Here is a 16,108-nt window from a genome sequence, read left to right on the forward strand (position 1 = left end):
GAGTCGGGTCGCAGCAGCGCGCCACCGCAGCTCTCCACGCTCCGAAGCTGGCTAGCTCCACGGAGGTAGGTCCGTAGGTCCGTAGGTCCACAGCTCCCACCGCCGCCCACCGACCCCCAGGCCCACTGCAAGCACGGAGATCCCAGAGACCCACAGCCAGCAGCAACTCCAGCCCAGCCCCGCTCCAACTCCAGAGGAACACGTAGGGGCAGAAGCTGAGGGTGTGCAAGGTACGTCTTGTTCTTGGGGTGGCGGATGAGGGGGCGCAGCTCGGGCTGTGGGCAAACTGCCACTTGTCGCCGTAGCGGCCAAAGATCATAGAGGAGCTCCTCTATGATCTTTGGTAGCGGCCCATCGGGGAGCGGATTCCTCTGGAGTTGGAGGGGGAGGGGGGTATTGTGCTGTTTGATCGCCCCCTGCTATCCCAGGGACAGGGAGACACAGCGGCTTTTTAGACTGGTGGGCAATCACTTCCAAAGTTCTGCCCACACAGTCAGTACACTTCTCCTACACTGCATTTCATACAAACATTTATTCTGCAAGAAAAAACGACATTGAAGACTCAAACTCGCGATCGAGTAACTGCCAGGATCAAGGCGCAAACTCGCGACCTTGCGGATATGAGCCGAGCACTCTACCACTGAGCCAGCCATTAAAATCTACGCTAAAAAATTTCCATTCCGAAGACCGACAAATTCTGAATTACGAAAAGTGTTTGGTCCCAAGGCTTTCGGATAAAAGGTTGTGCACCTGTACCTGGTTCTTGGGGGATTGGTATTAAAAATTCCCCTCATAAGTTTTGTTACCAGTGGGTGAGTTCCAACAGAGTGACGCTCTGTTCCTTGCCATAGATAAGTCGATAAGGCACTTCTGGCGCAGTTGATGGCACTATAACTGAGCCCCTCATCATAATGGACGCCTGCCAGGTATTCCAGAACAGACGGGATGTTCATATCTCTGTAGGCGATGCTGTTTTTGTTACAATACATCTCCCACTTCCTGATGTAGACCAGATAGTGTTTTTTGGTGGACTGTCTTTGGGCCGCCGAAATCATGTTCACTGTTCGGTCCGTCAGTCCCAGCTGTAGTAGAGGTATTTTTAAACTCTACAAATTAATAAATTCAAATAGTTATGGCATGGGTGGCTATCCCTTGTTACGGGATGAACCAACAAGTCTGGTCTATTCGGGATGGTGATACATGGTTCTAATACCATGTTCATTATCACTAGGAACCATGGTTGAGTAGGCCAATCGGGTACTACCAAAATACCAGACGCAGAGTCCTGCTGTATTTTCCTTAATACCCGACTGATGAGGCAGAAAGGAGGGAATGCATAAATAAACAATTTCCCCCCCAATGCAGCGAAAATGCATCTGTCGTCGCTGCCCCAGGGTCTGGTTCCCATGAAACATAATTTGATAACTGGTGATTAAGCCTGGATGCGAATAGATCGATATCTGGTGTTCCATATCGTGCTGTAATATCAGCAAATACTTTTTATTCAACATCCATTCGGTGTTTTCATTAAATTTGCGTGACCTGGTGTCTGCCACTAAATTTAGTTTACCTGGTAGGTAAGTAGCTGATATCCAAATATCTCTCTGGATACACCACTGCCAAATTGTATTAGCCAGATTGTCACATGATGTCGATTTGTTTCCACCCATGTGGTTGCTATATGCTACCACGGTGGTATTGTCAATCTGTAGTCTAACATGCTGGTGATATGACCCAGTACAATATGACTTTAAGCCATAGAATGCACCCAACATTTCCAGGTAGTTTATGCCCAGTGTTAGTAAGAATGATGCCTCCTGAGCAGTCCATCTACCTCCACAGCTGGAGATGGAATTGGTGGCACCCCAACCAAGTGCACTGGCATCAGTTTGTAGCACCATATAAGGGTTACTGACAATGATTGGATTGAAACAAAGCCAAATGTTATCTATCCACCATTTTGGTTCCATTATAACTTTGATTGGTAGCTTCATTGGTCTGTCAAAATGACCAGCATTGATTTTGAGTGCTTGTATTTTTGCTCTCTGTAAATTTTGGTAATGTAAAGGTCCAAATTGTGTGGCTGGAAAAGCAGCCACCATTTTGTCAATTACTTTTGCTACCAATCTGATGGACAGTTACTGATGTCAATGAGGTTATTGCAAGCCTCTATTAAGTCTATAGCCTTTCCCTTTGGCAAAGTCACCGACATGTGAACTGAGTCAATTGTGAACCCCAAATAGTCCATAGTAGTGGAAGGCGTTAATTTAGATTTAACTGGATGGATAATAAACCCCAGTTTTAAATAACTGTTTTGTGGCTGTTACAGTTTGTTTGGCCAATTCCAAAGTTTTGCCCACAATAAGTATGTCATCTAGATATGCCATGACCATGTGTTTTTGTTTCCGTAGAAACGCTAGGGCTGGTTCCAAAAATTTTGTGAACAGCCTGGGGCTGATGATAATCCATTTGGTAGTGCTGTATACTGCCAGAGTGTCCCATCCAGTTGAATTTTAAGTAACATCTGTGGTCACCTCGTATAGGCACTGAATAGTAAGCATCTTTTAAATCGATGCTGGCCATGAAGTAACCTTTGGAAATCAATTGTTTAGCAGTAACAAAGGTTTCCATTTTGAAATGAATATATTGTACAAATGTATTCAATTTGGTCAGATCTATGATGATGCGACAACCACCATCTTTTTGTTTTTGGTAAATATATTGGACACGAATTCTAGTGGTTCGTGTTGGGTTTTTTCAATTACACCTTTGCTCCATGCATTCAGAAAGGAGTGTATTCTCCCCCCAAACCTCCATGCTCCCTGTATTTTGTAGGGAACCAGACCCACCTACCTCCATAGTTACCAGTGGCAGGTTTACTTCTTTTTGTAACTTCTTCGCTGATGTTGATGCGCTGGTGTCTGGATTTGTGGTTTGGTTGACGTTGGAGGTCCGCGTATTTTCCAGGAAGGCCGGCCTGGGCCATGGCCTAAAAAAGACTCATGTTTTGTGTACCGGGCCTTTGAGCTTTCACCAGTCGGTCTTGCTCTACTGGTGGGTGCGTAGGGGTGCTGTCTATGGCTGTAGTGGGTTTTTGATGGAGTCCCTTTTATTAGTCCCAGGGTTTTTGCTTCCTCATCGAGCTCCTTGACTTGCTTCGATAGGTTGCCTCCAAATAGTAGTATGTGGTGTCCAGTACAGCCTGTTCTTGTAGCTGGTTTAGAGACATAGAGTCTATACTGGCAGCTAGCTTTTGCTCCAGGTTTTGGCCAGTCTGGTCTGGCTGTATGAAGTTGGACACCATGTCCAGTAGGTGTTCTTGTTCCTGCACCCCCTGCACACTTGACTTTTCTTCTGCGCACCCCTCTTCCAGATCAGCCCAGAACTGACCCGCAGTGCTCCCCTCTGATGAGGTAGAAGCACTGTGCAGCCCTTCAAGAGGTACTGCTGTGGGTTTGCCATAGAGCCCACTGTGACCCGACTCCATCTCCCGGAGCCTGTCACGTTGGAGCAAATGCTCCACACACCGCTCCGTCCGGCTCCAGCGCTCACGATCGCTGGCCGCCCGCGGCTGCTCAAAGTCGGACTCATCTGAGTCCACGACTTTGATGGTTTTTTGTCTTGCCTTACCGCCCGGCCGCGGAGTGGATCTGGCCGGTGCGGAGGCGACATCGGGCACAGCTGATCCCATTATAGGTGATTCAAGTGCCGCTGGCCGCTGCTAGCCCACCAGCTTTGTCGCAGCCCGTTGGTTTCTCCACCTGTAATCAGCATGGGAAAACACAAAAAGACCGCAGCTCTTACCTGCAGGTCCTGGGTTTAAATTGTCGCTACGGGGGAACGTCGTTCCACCCCGCCTCCTGCCGTTTTCGACTTGTCAAAAGTCGACGGCCCCATCTGAATAGTCTCCCGCCCGGCCCTGGTGTTCTGGCCGGCGCGGGATCAAAAGTCGGCACAGCTGATCCCTTACGGGGCTTGTGCCTTCAGCTGCTGCTGGCTCCCGCAACTTCGCGGTCCTCCCCAGCCAGCTTTACTCGCAGCACTTGTGGACACTATTTTGTCCAGCTTCCCCCCCTGTGTAAAAACAGCGCGGGGACAAAAACTACCGCAGAGTAAATCACTTACCTGCAGGTCGCGGTTTCAAACTTACCGCTGCGGGGAAACGCTCCACCCCGCCTGTCGTTTCGCAAGCGTGAAAGCGATATATGACACGCATGCGTCCTGGCGGGGTTCTTCTTCACGTAGTCACTCACGTGACTCCGAAGTAAAATGTAAACCTTATCCAAATTGCTAACACGCATTAACGTAGACTGCATGGACATCGTACTCCAGAAGTGCTCTCATCAATGCCCTATATTACTGAAGCATAACCTTCTGATTCAGAATTGAATTCCCTTGGCAAGAAGCAATTGCAATGTTTTAGCTTTCAAGTTGAATTGCATTTTTTGTCATATACCTAAGTACAGTGAGGTTACAGGTACAGTGAAAATCTTGCTTGAAGCAGCATCATAGGCACATTAATTCAGACAAATAAAACATAAATTATATATAACTTACACATAAGACTACACATAAATTAGGCATGACAATAAAAAGAAGCAGAGTGCATTAAATATACATTAGTGCAAAACTAAATTGGAAAAAAAAGGTCCAGGATGGTGCAGGCGGTGGTCCGTTGCTTTCGGGATGATTTGTGATACCTGCACACTAGCCCTCTGTATATAGTACACTAGCAATACCCAGCAATACCCTGCAATCCATCACCATCTAGATGACATGCTCTTAGATTTCCTGAAAGAGTGCCGGAGAACAATTTCATATTTTCTGACATTATACTGCAATTACTATATCTTTGTCCTTTCACTTAACGCAACCATGTTTCTTTGTAGCCTCCTCTTGCTCTCTTCACAACTTGCTTTCCCACCATCTTTGCATCATCAGCAAATGTAACAACCACACATTGCGTGCACTCATCTGTGCATTTGCTCAAATTGTAAAATGTTGAGGCCCTGGCACCAATCCCTCAGTGGTGAATTACCACTCATAACACCTGCTGACCAGAAAAAGACCCATCCATGCCTTCTCTATGTTTCATGTTAGCTACATGTTGGGGACGTGTGTAGAAATGAACTGCAGATGCTTGTTTATGCCAACGATAGACACAATGCTAGAGTAACTAAGAGGGTCAGGCAGCATCTCTGGAGAAAAAGGATGGGTGACGTTTCGAGTCAGGACCCTTCTTCAGTCCTGACCTGAAACATCACCCCTCCTTTTTCTTCAGAGATGCTACTTGACCTGCTGTGTTACTCTAGCACATTGTGTCTATCTTAGCTACATGTTGGAGCCTCTCTACCCTCCCTGTGTTGCTTGGTGTTCTGCAGGAGTGGATATGAAGCTGCAGCACAGCAGTTCGGTGCAAAAGATCTAGATGTGGATGTGACAGGAAGGAGCTTCATGATCACGGGAGCTAACAGTGGGATTGGCAAAGCTGCTGCTCTGGAGATTGCAATGCGAGGTAGGTATTTCCATGTGCAGGAAGGAACTCCAGATGCTGGTTTACACTGAAGATAGACACAAAATGCTGGAGTAACTCAGCGAGACAGGCAGCATCTCTGGATAGAAGGAATGGCCCCATTTATTTCTATCCATAGGTACTGCCTGTCCCGCTGAGTTACTCCAGCATTTTGTGTCTATCTTCGTAGTTATTTCCATCATCCTTCCAACAGAGCTTTGCGCAGGTGGATTATCTGTACTGGTAAATATTTAGGATGGTTTATCTGGGAGGAAGCATGCTAGTCAGGAATGCTCGAAGTCTCCTGGACATTTGAAATGGTTCCATTATCCTTTCTGAGTCTCAGCAGGTTGCACTTTGTAGAGTGTGCTTGCTGCTGAAGATTGGCACAAAAGGGAAGGAAGGGGCATGAACAATGCATATAAATGTTGAGCCGCTCCGACCATCCCATTCATCTCTAGCTCCTCGTATTTCTCCCTCTATCTTGCCTGCAACTCTCACCACTACTTGCCGCATCTTCCTTTTGCTTCTTGGTCTCTGGTGTTGATGTAAATAGGGAATGAAGGTAAGTTGGAGGCTGTGGGTGTCTACAAAGGGGCAGCAGTTCCATGAAGGTGCCGCAGAAGCCACATTGTACTGGCGTGACTCAGCGAGTCAGACAGCATCTGTGGAGGAAATGAATAGGCAATGTTTTGGATCGGGACCCTTCTTCAGACCATCCAGACATTGCAGGATCAGCAAAAGGTCAACGCTGATGCCTCCAATGTGTTTCCTCTGCACATCCTCCATTGGATGCTGACCCATGCATGCCTCCATAGCTTCCAATAAATGTCTGCATGCCTATTTACATCAACACATCTTTTACCCTACATTTACTTCTCTTCTCTGTTAGCATAATATCCGAGGCAAATTTACCTGAATGCATGGTGTAATATTTGAGACCACGTAAGGCCCAGTTGTGACTAGCACAAAGAAAACACGTCCGACACCTTGTAAGTAAGATTTAATCTGAACAATCCACGGAAACTTCTCGAAGGTCACCTGACCTCAATCACGAGGCACAGGCATTTATATTAAAGGGGCACTGGCATTTATATTACATATACATCACATGGGATAAGTCGTGGTGCGAATGGCACCCACTTCTCCTCCATTCCCTGATCCTGGAAGCCATTGGCCCCTCTTCAGCTCCAATCTAATTCCTTTCAGATTCCACCTCTTTTGTGTCCTTGGTCTTCATTCCATCGGTTCCTTCATTGCCGCCCATGGTTTGGGTAGGAGGGTGCTGTATCCTCTCCCTCAGCCTCCGCCGTACTTTTCCACCCACCCCTTCCTTGCAAATGAACCAAGCAAAAGGTGCGAGGGCCGACTGCTTTTGTACCTGTGATCAGCCAGCGTGGCTTCTGCGAGCTCTCTGTCCCTAACAAGTGACATCTCCCTCCAAAACCCTTCAATCCCCCATTGCATTTCACACTCCACTGGCTGAACCTAGGTCCACTGGGGATTGGTAACTAAGAATCCACAGGATACACGGTATCAGAGCTGGCCTGTTGCACTTAAGAAGCAGCTCCTGTGAATTGAAATCCTTCAACGTTCTGGGTGATCTCGCTGACTGTTAAAACCATAATCGGCTGCTTTCAAGTAACTCCCTGGTTTTGGCCATCTTTAGTAATCAGCTGGTGCCCTCTAATCTCATTTCCCCCAGCGCATTTGACCTCTATGTCTCCTGTGCTCATCTACACCTCACCAGCCCAGATCACGGCGCCTGTGTTCACCTTCTCCATTTCCCCACTGCCCTCCTTGTGTTTATATCCTTCTTTTATTTAAGAATGAAATGCTTCAAGTACCATCTGACAGGCAAGAAAGTAATTCATTTGTAATCCTGGTTCAATCAAAGTCCATAGTTTTGAGACTATCCCTAGTCCAAAGTTTATATTTTGAAAAATATTAATTCCTCTACACTATATTAATTATTAAAATATTAATTCCTTTCCTCTACCCTGCAAACAAAAGGCATGTAAACAAGAGCGAAAAACAGTGCTGGAGGAACTCAACAGGACAAGGGACATCTGTGAGTCTGAAGAACGGTCTCAACCTAGAACATCATCTGTCTATTTCCCTCAGTTGCTGTCTGATCCACTCAGTTCTTCCAGCACTGTTTCTTGTTCAAGATTCGAGCACCTGCAGTCTCTTGGGTCTGCATGTAAACAAGGCGTACTGTAGCTCAACGGAGATGTCAGTTAATGAGCGATCTCTCAACCAGAATTTCACACTGAACTTTAACTGGTGAAGGGGTTAAACGTTGATGAATTAACCTGAAACTGGGCAGAAGGGTTTATTGTATCAGTAATTTGAGAACTGAGTACAGTCACCTTTTTATAACTGTGGGGGAATATTTATTATTTCCTTCAGACACAAGTGCTTTTGAAGATTGAATGTGCAGGGCGCCTTCAAAGGTTGTAAAATTGTGACATTCCACTGGATTCATTTCTTCACTAATTCCTGTCTCACAACTCAGACCTTTGAAATTGGTGGCATCCTGTCATGGACACTGGCTAACAGGTGAATGGTAAACATGAGATTGGTGGTAATTAAGACATCTGCAAGAAAGGGAAATGTTTTTCCTAACTGACGCTGGGTGGAAGACTGTTACTGGAATTTCAAAAGCTTTCTCTTTCTGATTCTCTGGCCACTGACTATTGTGCTCAGTAAAACCCTTTGGCTTCCCACAGGGGGAACCGTGCACCTCGTCTGTCGAAACAAAGAGCGAGCCGAAGAGGCCAAAGCTGAGATTGTGAAGGCCAGCAATAATCAGGTAAAGAATTTTGTACATAATTATTTTGTGAGACTATAAAGTTTGTGAGTGACAGTAAACTTGTTTCCATACACCTTTTAACAAAGTGATACTTGGGGCGAGGACTGTGAGTTGTCCATCCCATTCAGTGTGCCTTCCTTCCTGAGGCAGTAACCGTTTCCTGGAATCCACATTAACAACATTGCACCTCCCTTACTCTTTGGATAAACACTGATAAACACAGGGCGGCACAGTGGCGCAGCGATAGATTTGCTGCCTTACAACGCCAAAGACCCGGGTTCGATCTCTGTAGAGTTTGTACGTTCTCCCTGTGACTGCGTGGGTTTCCTCCGGTTTCCTCCCACACTCCGAACACATGCAGCTTTGTAGGTTAATTGGCCCCTGTAAATTGCCCCTGGTGTGTAGGATAGAACTAATGTATGTTGGTCGGCGTGGACTTGGTGGGCCAAAGTGGTTGCCATGCTGTATCTCTGAACTAAACTGTTGTGCTGGCTCATGTTGGCAACGCTCCCGAGACGCAACAGCTCCACCAGCAGAATATTCTGAGTACTGCTGCTGGCAACTTGCATACAGAGCGAGACTGCCTTGAACCTGTAGAGTGGGGTTCATCGACAAACCTGCTGAGATTCCCATTTATAATATTATGACAGGCATTCCTCTTTTTAAGTGGGTTGAATCTTTGTCCAAATAACGGGGGAAAGGTTTTCAGAAGCAGAAAGACTATGAAAATGCCTCAAGTTATTGTGACCTGTGGCACCTTCGTGACCTTATTGAACTCAAATGTAGCCAAATAGAAAAATCATATTTTTACTTGAGGGCCCAGCTGCAACAAAAATAAGAATTTGCATTTATTTAGCAGTTTTAACATTGGGCAATATTTCAGCTGAAGCGCAGAATATGATCAGAATGGAAGTTTTCATAGAACGTCATAGGAGGCTAGTTAAGGTAGAAGGACGTGGGAAGATGTCCCGGAGTATGGGTCCCTTACAACTGAGTGGGTGGCTCCCAGTGATGGAATGATCAGTGCAGAAGTCGCCCTGGGTCTTGAGACTAAAGCCAACCTGAGACATGTGGAGGAACAAGCATGGAAGGTGTGAAGGATTGAGTAAAGTTGAGGCATGAGCATTTGAGAAAGGCAATGTTGGACTCTGATCTGGCCTCCAGCATTGCTGTACAAGAGGGGAGCTGATCCGCTGCGCTAGTCGAGTTGCATCTAATGGAGAGGTGGGTGGAAGGGGTAGTGTTGGGGCTTCTGCGGAGAGGTGGTGAGCCTTCTGCAGAGAGGTAGTGGCCTCCCAGTTAAGAGGCAGCAGAGATATTGGGAGAGGCGGTGGGGACTTTGCAGAGATGTGGTGGGGCTTTTGCAGAGAGGTGTGTATGTGTTTTTTTATTGAGAGGTGCTGGTCACTCTGTAGAGAGGTGTTGGGCTGCATTAGCAGTAAACATCTTGTTATCCTACCCCAATATAAAGACTGACCGTCCATAGGGAAGTAATGTAGCTGTCAGGTTAGCCTCATTTCTGTTTCAACACTGAAGATGTGTCTCATCATTGTATTTTGAAGGATGTTTTTGTTCACATCTTGGACATGTCAAGACCAACGGTGATCTGGACATTTGCTGATCAATTCCAACAAACTCATGGCAAGTTGAATGTTTTGGTAAGGCTTTTTCACACTCTCACCAGAATGTTTTCATTCCACTTTTCATGGTGATAGAAATCCACACATTCTAGACAGGAAAGTGGAGACAACCAGTACTGACAGGCAGGGAGTATGTGGATCCTCTTCGGATCATTGACCTTGTCGTGGTGAAGAGGCTTGCGTGACCCCATGATTCCGAGAATGATGCCGTCGGAAGCACCAGCTTCTGGTAGGGCCACCCATGGCGGTAAGGGCGAGGATGAGGGTACAGACTAAGAACGATCCAATCTACAAGACATCAATTGTAGACTATGCGGACAAAGTTATCTTGAACCCAACGTAGTGAAGGCGGATGAAGGCTGCAACAGATCTATCAGCTCCAATCAGCTTGGTTCTCTTGCCATTGGAGCTAGTTGATTGATTTGTGAAGGGCCGTGTGCTTCTTGGAGTGCAACATCAAGTACACGTTAAACAAACACATGCACAGGCGTCTTCCTTCTGTGAGCTGCAAAGCCAGGATTAGACTCATAAGCCACCTGAGTCCATAAAAACAACAGAATGTAGACGCCTGACGAGGACGATGTGGCAAAGAAAATGGAGCCTGTAAAAGGGATGTTGAAATGTCTTAACACACAGGGCCAGTTCACTGACCACGTTGCCATGCTGTTGATACTCGCGTGGATAGTACTTAGTTGCACTCGAATGATGTCTCCGTAATTGGAGTGATGTGCCGATTAAAATGGATGGGGAGAAAAGAGCATTTATAAGTATGTGAGTGTGTAACTATGACAACCGAGATGAATGTGGATGTACAGCAGAAGCAAACCATTCAGCCCAACCATACTTGTCAGTGTTGTGCTTCACTTGAATCGAATCTCAGTTTTCCTCATCCAGATCTATCATTGTGGCTCTGGGTTCCCCTCTCCCTCGTGTGGTTGTCTAAGCTCATCGTAATGGATCACAACTGCCTGCCTCAAGCAAGATCCACCTTCTCACTGTTGTTTGGGTGGAGAGGTTCTTAATAGTTGGAAGAAACTTAAAGGATAAGAGGCCATTCAGCCCAAGTGTTTGTGCTGGTTGAAGAAGAGCAGTCAGCGCAGTCCCACCTTCCAGTGTTGGGTCCATACTTCTGCAGGTCACAGCTCTTCAGGCCTCTCCATGGCCAAGTGCTGTGGGGAGGTTTTCTGCCTGCATTGTCCACTGCGGAATGAGTTCAAGACCTCCCCACTTACTGGCTGAGAAAATAGTTCTAATCTTCCCACCCGTCTTCCCACCATTTACGTTAAATCTATGCCTGCTTTTATTTTGACCTCTTCACCCCGAGGGAAATAGCATGGTGGTGCAGCAGTTGATGTTGATGTCTGATGGCTCCAGGGTTTCCATCTGACCTTGAACGCTGGCAGTGGGGAGTTTGTAAGTTCTGTCCGGTGCTCCAGTTCCCTCCTATCTCCCAAGGATGTGCCAGTGGGATAATTTGACTGCTGTGAATGACTCTTTTGTGTCGGAGGGCAGCGTGCAGAAGAATCCCATTGGAGTCGATGGGAGCTGGGAGAGAATAGGGAAACAATGATGAATATACAGTGTGCAATTGGGAGCATAGTTTGTCTTGTATTCTGGCTGGGAACCAAGCCAAGTGAGTTTATAAGAGTCAGCCATGACCCAGATGAATGACTGAGCAGAATTGAAGGGCTGAATGGCCTTATACTATCTCCCATCTTTTCCTCTGTCTCAGCTCAATGTGTGACAGCTACATTGTCTACTGCAGTCGGATATGGAATTGGAATTTGTAATGTAATGTAATGGGAATTTGTAATGGAAGGCACAGTCCTTGTGATGAACCTTTATGGTGATCAAAGCTTAATGTTGTTTAAACAAAGAACTAAACTAGGCCGGACAGAATCCAATCAGAAAACTCCCCATTAAACTGTGGATAATGTTTGTTCTGTATATGGAGCTTCGAGATGGCAAATTAATCTCGTTTATGTTTATTTGCGATTCTTTTGCCAGATCAACAATGCAGGGTGCATGATCAATGAACGCCAGATGACTGCTGATCAGTTAGAAAGTAATTTTGCAACAAATACCTTGGGTAAGTTATTAATTATCTACTTTGGAAACTCTGGTGCACTTTGACATTTGCTCATGGGAATGTCCTGGTATTGAGATCTCTAGCGATTCCTTTGGAAGATGCACCCCAGGCGAGTGGTCCCAAATGCTGCACTTACTGCTCATCGCCTGTTTCAAATTTAAGGATATTAGGATGTGAGAATCAGTCAGTTTCTGGCGCCTCAAACCTGTTGTGCCATGAAAGTGACTGGTCCTGTGCCTCACCGACTGGTCCACTGGATCTCCATACACGTCACGATGGGGTTCCGCTACCGAGAACGGTTCGTAACCAGAATGGTTTGTATGACGGAAATGAACAAAAAGCATGCATGGGAGAGGGTCAGAGAAGCAGCAGTGAGGGGGGAGTGAGAAGACGTGGGGGGGAGCAGCAACCAGTCGCTCTCACTGACTCGGTGAGTGAGCGGGTGAGTTTGCACAATGCCCTCAGCTCTGCTCGGCTCAACCCCTGCCCCAATTGTTGAGACTCATTCCCATGTAAAAATGTCCATAAGTCGCGTGTTCAAAACTCGGGAAGGGCCTCCATTCTGTAATTGCTGCTGTACCCAAACATTTAATGGTCTGAGAGTGGTCAATGATGGAGCATCCGTCATTCCACTCAGGTGGTAAAATCTCAAAAGTCTACAACCCTCCACCTGAAGAAGATTCCCTTCCCCTGCCCTTCCCATTATCCTGATCTTCTCACCCAAAAGGAAGCCGTTTCTCAGCTTCTGTCCCAATAATCTGGTTTGTTTCAATGGGTCACATTCAGAACTGCACTGCAAAACTGAGTTGAAACCAGTTCACAGAACGGCCCCTTATGTCAGTCAATCTACCTTGCACCAACTCCAGGACAAACACAGTCCTGAAACTCATTAAATCTGGCATGCTGGAGACTTGAACAGGGCTGATGCAGCACATTTTCCAGACAATTGGATATTATTTCTATTAATGCGACAACATGCTTTTTAATTGACTTTTTTTTCTCAAAGTTACTCTGCAATAAATTTCCCTGTGAAGCAGGTTAAAAGGAATGTGAAACTGAGGTCCTGGTGAGAGGGGAATAAACATAGAAACATAGTAAACAGTTGCAGGAGTAGGCCATTCGGCCCTTCGAGCCAGCACCGCCATTCAATATGATCATGGATGATCATCCAAAAATCAGTACCCCGTTCCTGCTTTCTTCCCATATCCCTTGATTCTGTTAGCCCTAAGAGCTATATCTAACTATCTCTTGAAAACATCCAGTGAATTGGCCTCCACTGCCTTCTGTGGCAGAGAATTCCACAGATTCACAACTCTTTAGGTAAAAAAGTTTTTTCTCATCACAGTCCTAAATCAATTGTAAAACAGCTCATCTTAAAATATGACGGTACACAAAAAAGCTGGAGAAACTCAGCGGGTGCAGCAGCATCTATGGAGCGAAGGAAAAAGGCAACCTTTGGGTTTCAGCCCGAAACGTTGCCTTTTTCCTTCGCTCCATAAATGCTGCTGCACCCGCTGAGTTTCTCCAGCTTTTTTGTGTACCTTCGATTTTCCAGCATCTACAGTTCCTTCTTAAACACTTAAAAATATGACAACTGGCTTTCAGGTCCCCACACTCCTCTTGCACATCTAGGAACACAAAAAGCATTGTATTAAAAGATAACCACTGTACAAGTGACCCCTTCAGGGTTAATGATCTTGGTGAATGTTTACTTCAGGTGTTCCTCTTTTCCACAGGTACGTACATTCTCACAACAGCTTTGGTGCCTCTCTTGCAAAAATCTGAAGATGCCAGGGTGGTGAGCTCATTTTCATTTACTATCACACATTCTGCATATTAAGTAGCAGCTTCATGTGTGTTTGCCTGATCTGTACTATCTCCTCCACCCTCTCTCCTCTCCCAAATACAAATATGTTTGCAACCACTTTGTCTGTTCTGACCAAACACTTTCCCTGATTGCTAGATCACGGTGTCATCCGGAGGAATGCTGGTTCAGAAGCTAAATGTGGAAGATTTGCAGTTTGAGAAAGGGCAATTTGATGGGACCATGGCTTATGCACAGAATAAGGTTTGTCTTTTGAGATTAAACTACTTACCCCCTGCGCTCACAAAGAGTTGCCATCTCTGTTAGTCCCCCAGTACAATAGTGCCCTGCCCTCCTTTGGTAATAAGCAAGCAATACGACTTTTCATTGACCTGAGTTGATGAATCTTTATTGTCAATAAAACATCTTGCACCAAATATTAAAAAAACTGGTAAATGAAACTAATCTAGGCCAAATAACAAACTAACAATGTGTCGGAAGGAACTGCAGATGGTGGTTTTTATTGAAGATAGACACAAAGTGCTGGAGTAACTCAGCGGGTCAGGCAGCATCTCTGGAGAAAAAGGATGGGTGATGTTTTGGGTCGGAACCCTTCAGCCAAACAAACAAGTTGGTATAGTTTATTTGGAATTACGTATGGCGACATTGTGCAAATTATTTAGTATTCATTGGCTAAAGACTGCAGTACAATGCTGGAGGATTAGAAGCCCAATTGTACCCTGTAGAATGTAATGGAAACTGGTTGCATCTGATCTTCAGCTGGTATTTTGACACAAATTTGTGGGTGGATATTGATTAATGTTCATCTCTGGTACACTAATTGGTACAACTTCCCCAGGGCACAAATATGTTACGTTAGGTTTACTGGAAGTTTAAAGCAAACGCACAGGGAGTATGAGAATGGGCTTGTGGAATTCCTCAGCCCTGGAATGAGTGTTTATTGGAAACCCTATGTGGTCTAAACCTGAAGACAATGTGCTGCTTCTGCTCATGGTGCCCATACAGTTGATATTGCCCTAAGGGTATTTTCTTGGTTTACATCAGAGCATTTTTGGTTTACATCAGACCACCGAGTTTACTTGGATTACATCAGACCACAGATCCGCACCGACCAGCGATCCCCGCATTCTTACTTGGATTGCATTCTAAGACAGGAACATTTTCTCTTTCCACAGATGTTGCTGTGTTTTTCTGTCATTTTCTGTTTTTGTTTCAGATTTCTTCCATCTGCAGTTTTTTAATGATTTCCAATTCCTATGTATTTACTTGTTAGAACATGAAGCAGACCGTCCAGCTAGTTACAGCCCCCAGCAGAGCGGTCCCATTCCTCATCTCCTTATTTCCCTGTAATTCCCTGCAACATATTCTCCCTCACATGACTGGACATTCCTTTGATTTGTTTGTAACTGCCCTACACTACGAGGGAATTCATTTAAGCCACCAGCATGTTTCTCATATTTTAGTTTAGTTTAGAGATACAGCGCGGAAACAGGCCCTTTGGCCCACCGAGTCCGCACCGACCAGCGATCCCCACACATTAACACTACCCTAGACACACACTAGGGACAATTTAAAAATATTTATATCAAGCCATTTAACCTACAAACCTGCATGTCTTTGGAGTGTCAGAGGAAACCCAAGATCTTGGAGAAAACCCACGCAGGTCATGGGGAGAATGTACAACATCCGTACAGACAAGCACCCAAAGTCAGATCAAAGCCGGGTCTCTGGCGATGTAAGTCTACCACTACGCCACCGTGCCCATGTTAGAGGAAACCCACCTATGTCTCCGTTCCATAAATTTGGACATATAATCCAGGGTCACCGTGCAGTATAGATTGGAGGAAGTACTGCATTTTAATTTAAAAATAAATTGAGGTCCCTTAGGCTGGATGTAATATCACACTATTTAAAGAGACTTTTTACAGTAATCCTGGCCAATATTTGCTTTTCAACCAACATAATGAACAACCTATTTGATTGTTTATTTGTGAGATTTCACTGTGCTGGGCTGCTTTTTTCTGAACATTAACTATTTCCACACCAAGTTATAAAATAAAAACATAAAATGCTGTAAATACTGAGAAAGTCATGAGGCATTTGGGTAGAGAGAAACAGCCAGATTCATGACTTTTTATGCTGAGTAAAGCCAACATTTTCTTTCGATTTTCAGAATTTGCTTTTTTGTTTATTTTTTGATTTCTCAGTGCAGAGCTTTTGTGAATAT

At 45.4% G+C, this 16,108-nt stretch overlaps 1 protein-coding gene across 2 annotated transcripts in view; it reads left to right on the forward strand.

The window, feature by feature from the left end:
- Nucleotides 1–16,108, forward strand: part of dhrs12 (dehydrogenase/reductase 12) — a 30,648-nt gene that overhangs the window by 7,994 nt on the left and 6,546 nt on the right. For both annotated transcript variants that reach the window (XR_004413987.1, XM_033032792.1), the window contains exons 2-7: nucleotides 5,382–5,515; nucleotides 8,245–8,327; nucleotides 9,890–9,985; nucleotides 11,975–12,056; nucleotides 13,793–13,854; nucleotides 14,020–14,124. Coding sequence is in view for 1 of the 2 variants with exons in the window: in XM_033032792.1 (XP_032888683.1) it covers nucleotides 5,382–5,515; nucleotides 8,245–8,327; nucleotides 9,890–9,985; nucleotides 11,975–12,056; nucleotides 13,793–13,854; nucleotides 14,020–14,124 (562 nt within the window). In the remaining variant the exon portion in view is untranslated. The remainder of the gene's footprint in view (nucleotides 1–5,381; nucleotides 5,516–8,244; nucleotides 8,328–9,889; nucleotides 9,986–11,974; nucleotides 12,057–13,792; nucleotides 13,855–14,019; nucleotides 14,125–16,108) is intronic.

The sequence above is a fragment of the Amblyraja radiata genome, chromosome 14 (assembly GCF_010909765.2).
Source record: "Amblyraja radiata isolate CabotCenter1 chromosome 14, sAmbRad1.1.pri, whole genome shotgun sequence".
In the NCBI taxonomy this organism is placed as follows: Eukaryota; Metazoa; Chordata; class Chondrichthyes; order Rajiformes; family Rajidae; genus Amblyraja; species Amblyraja radiata.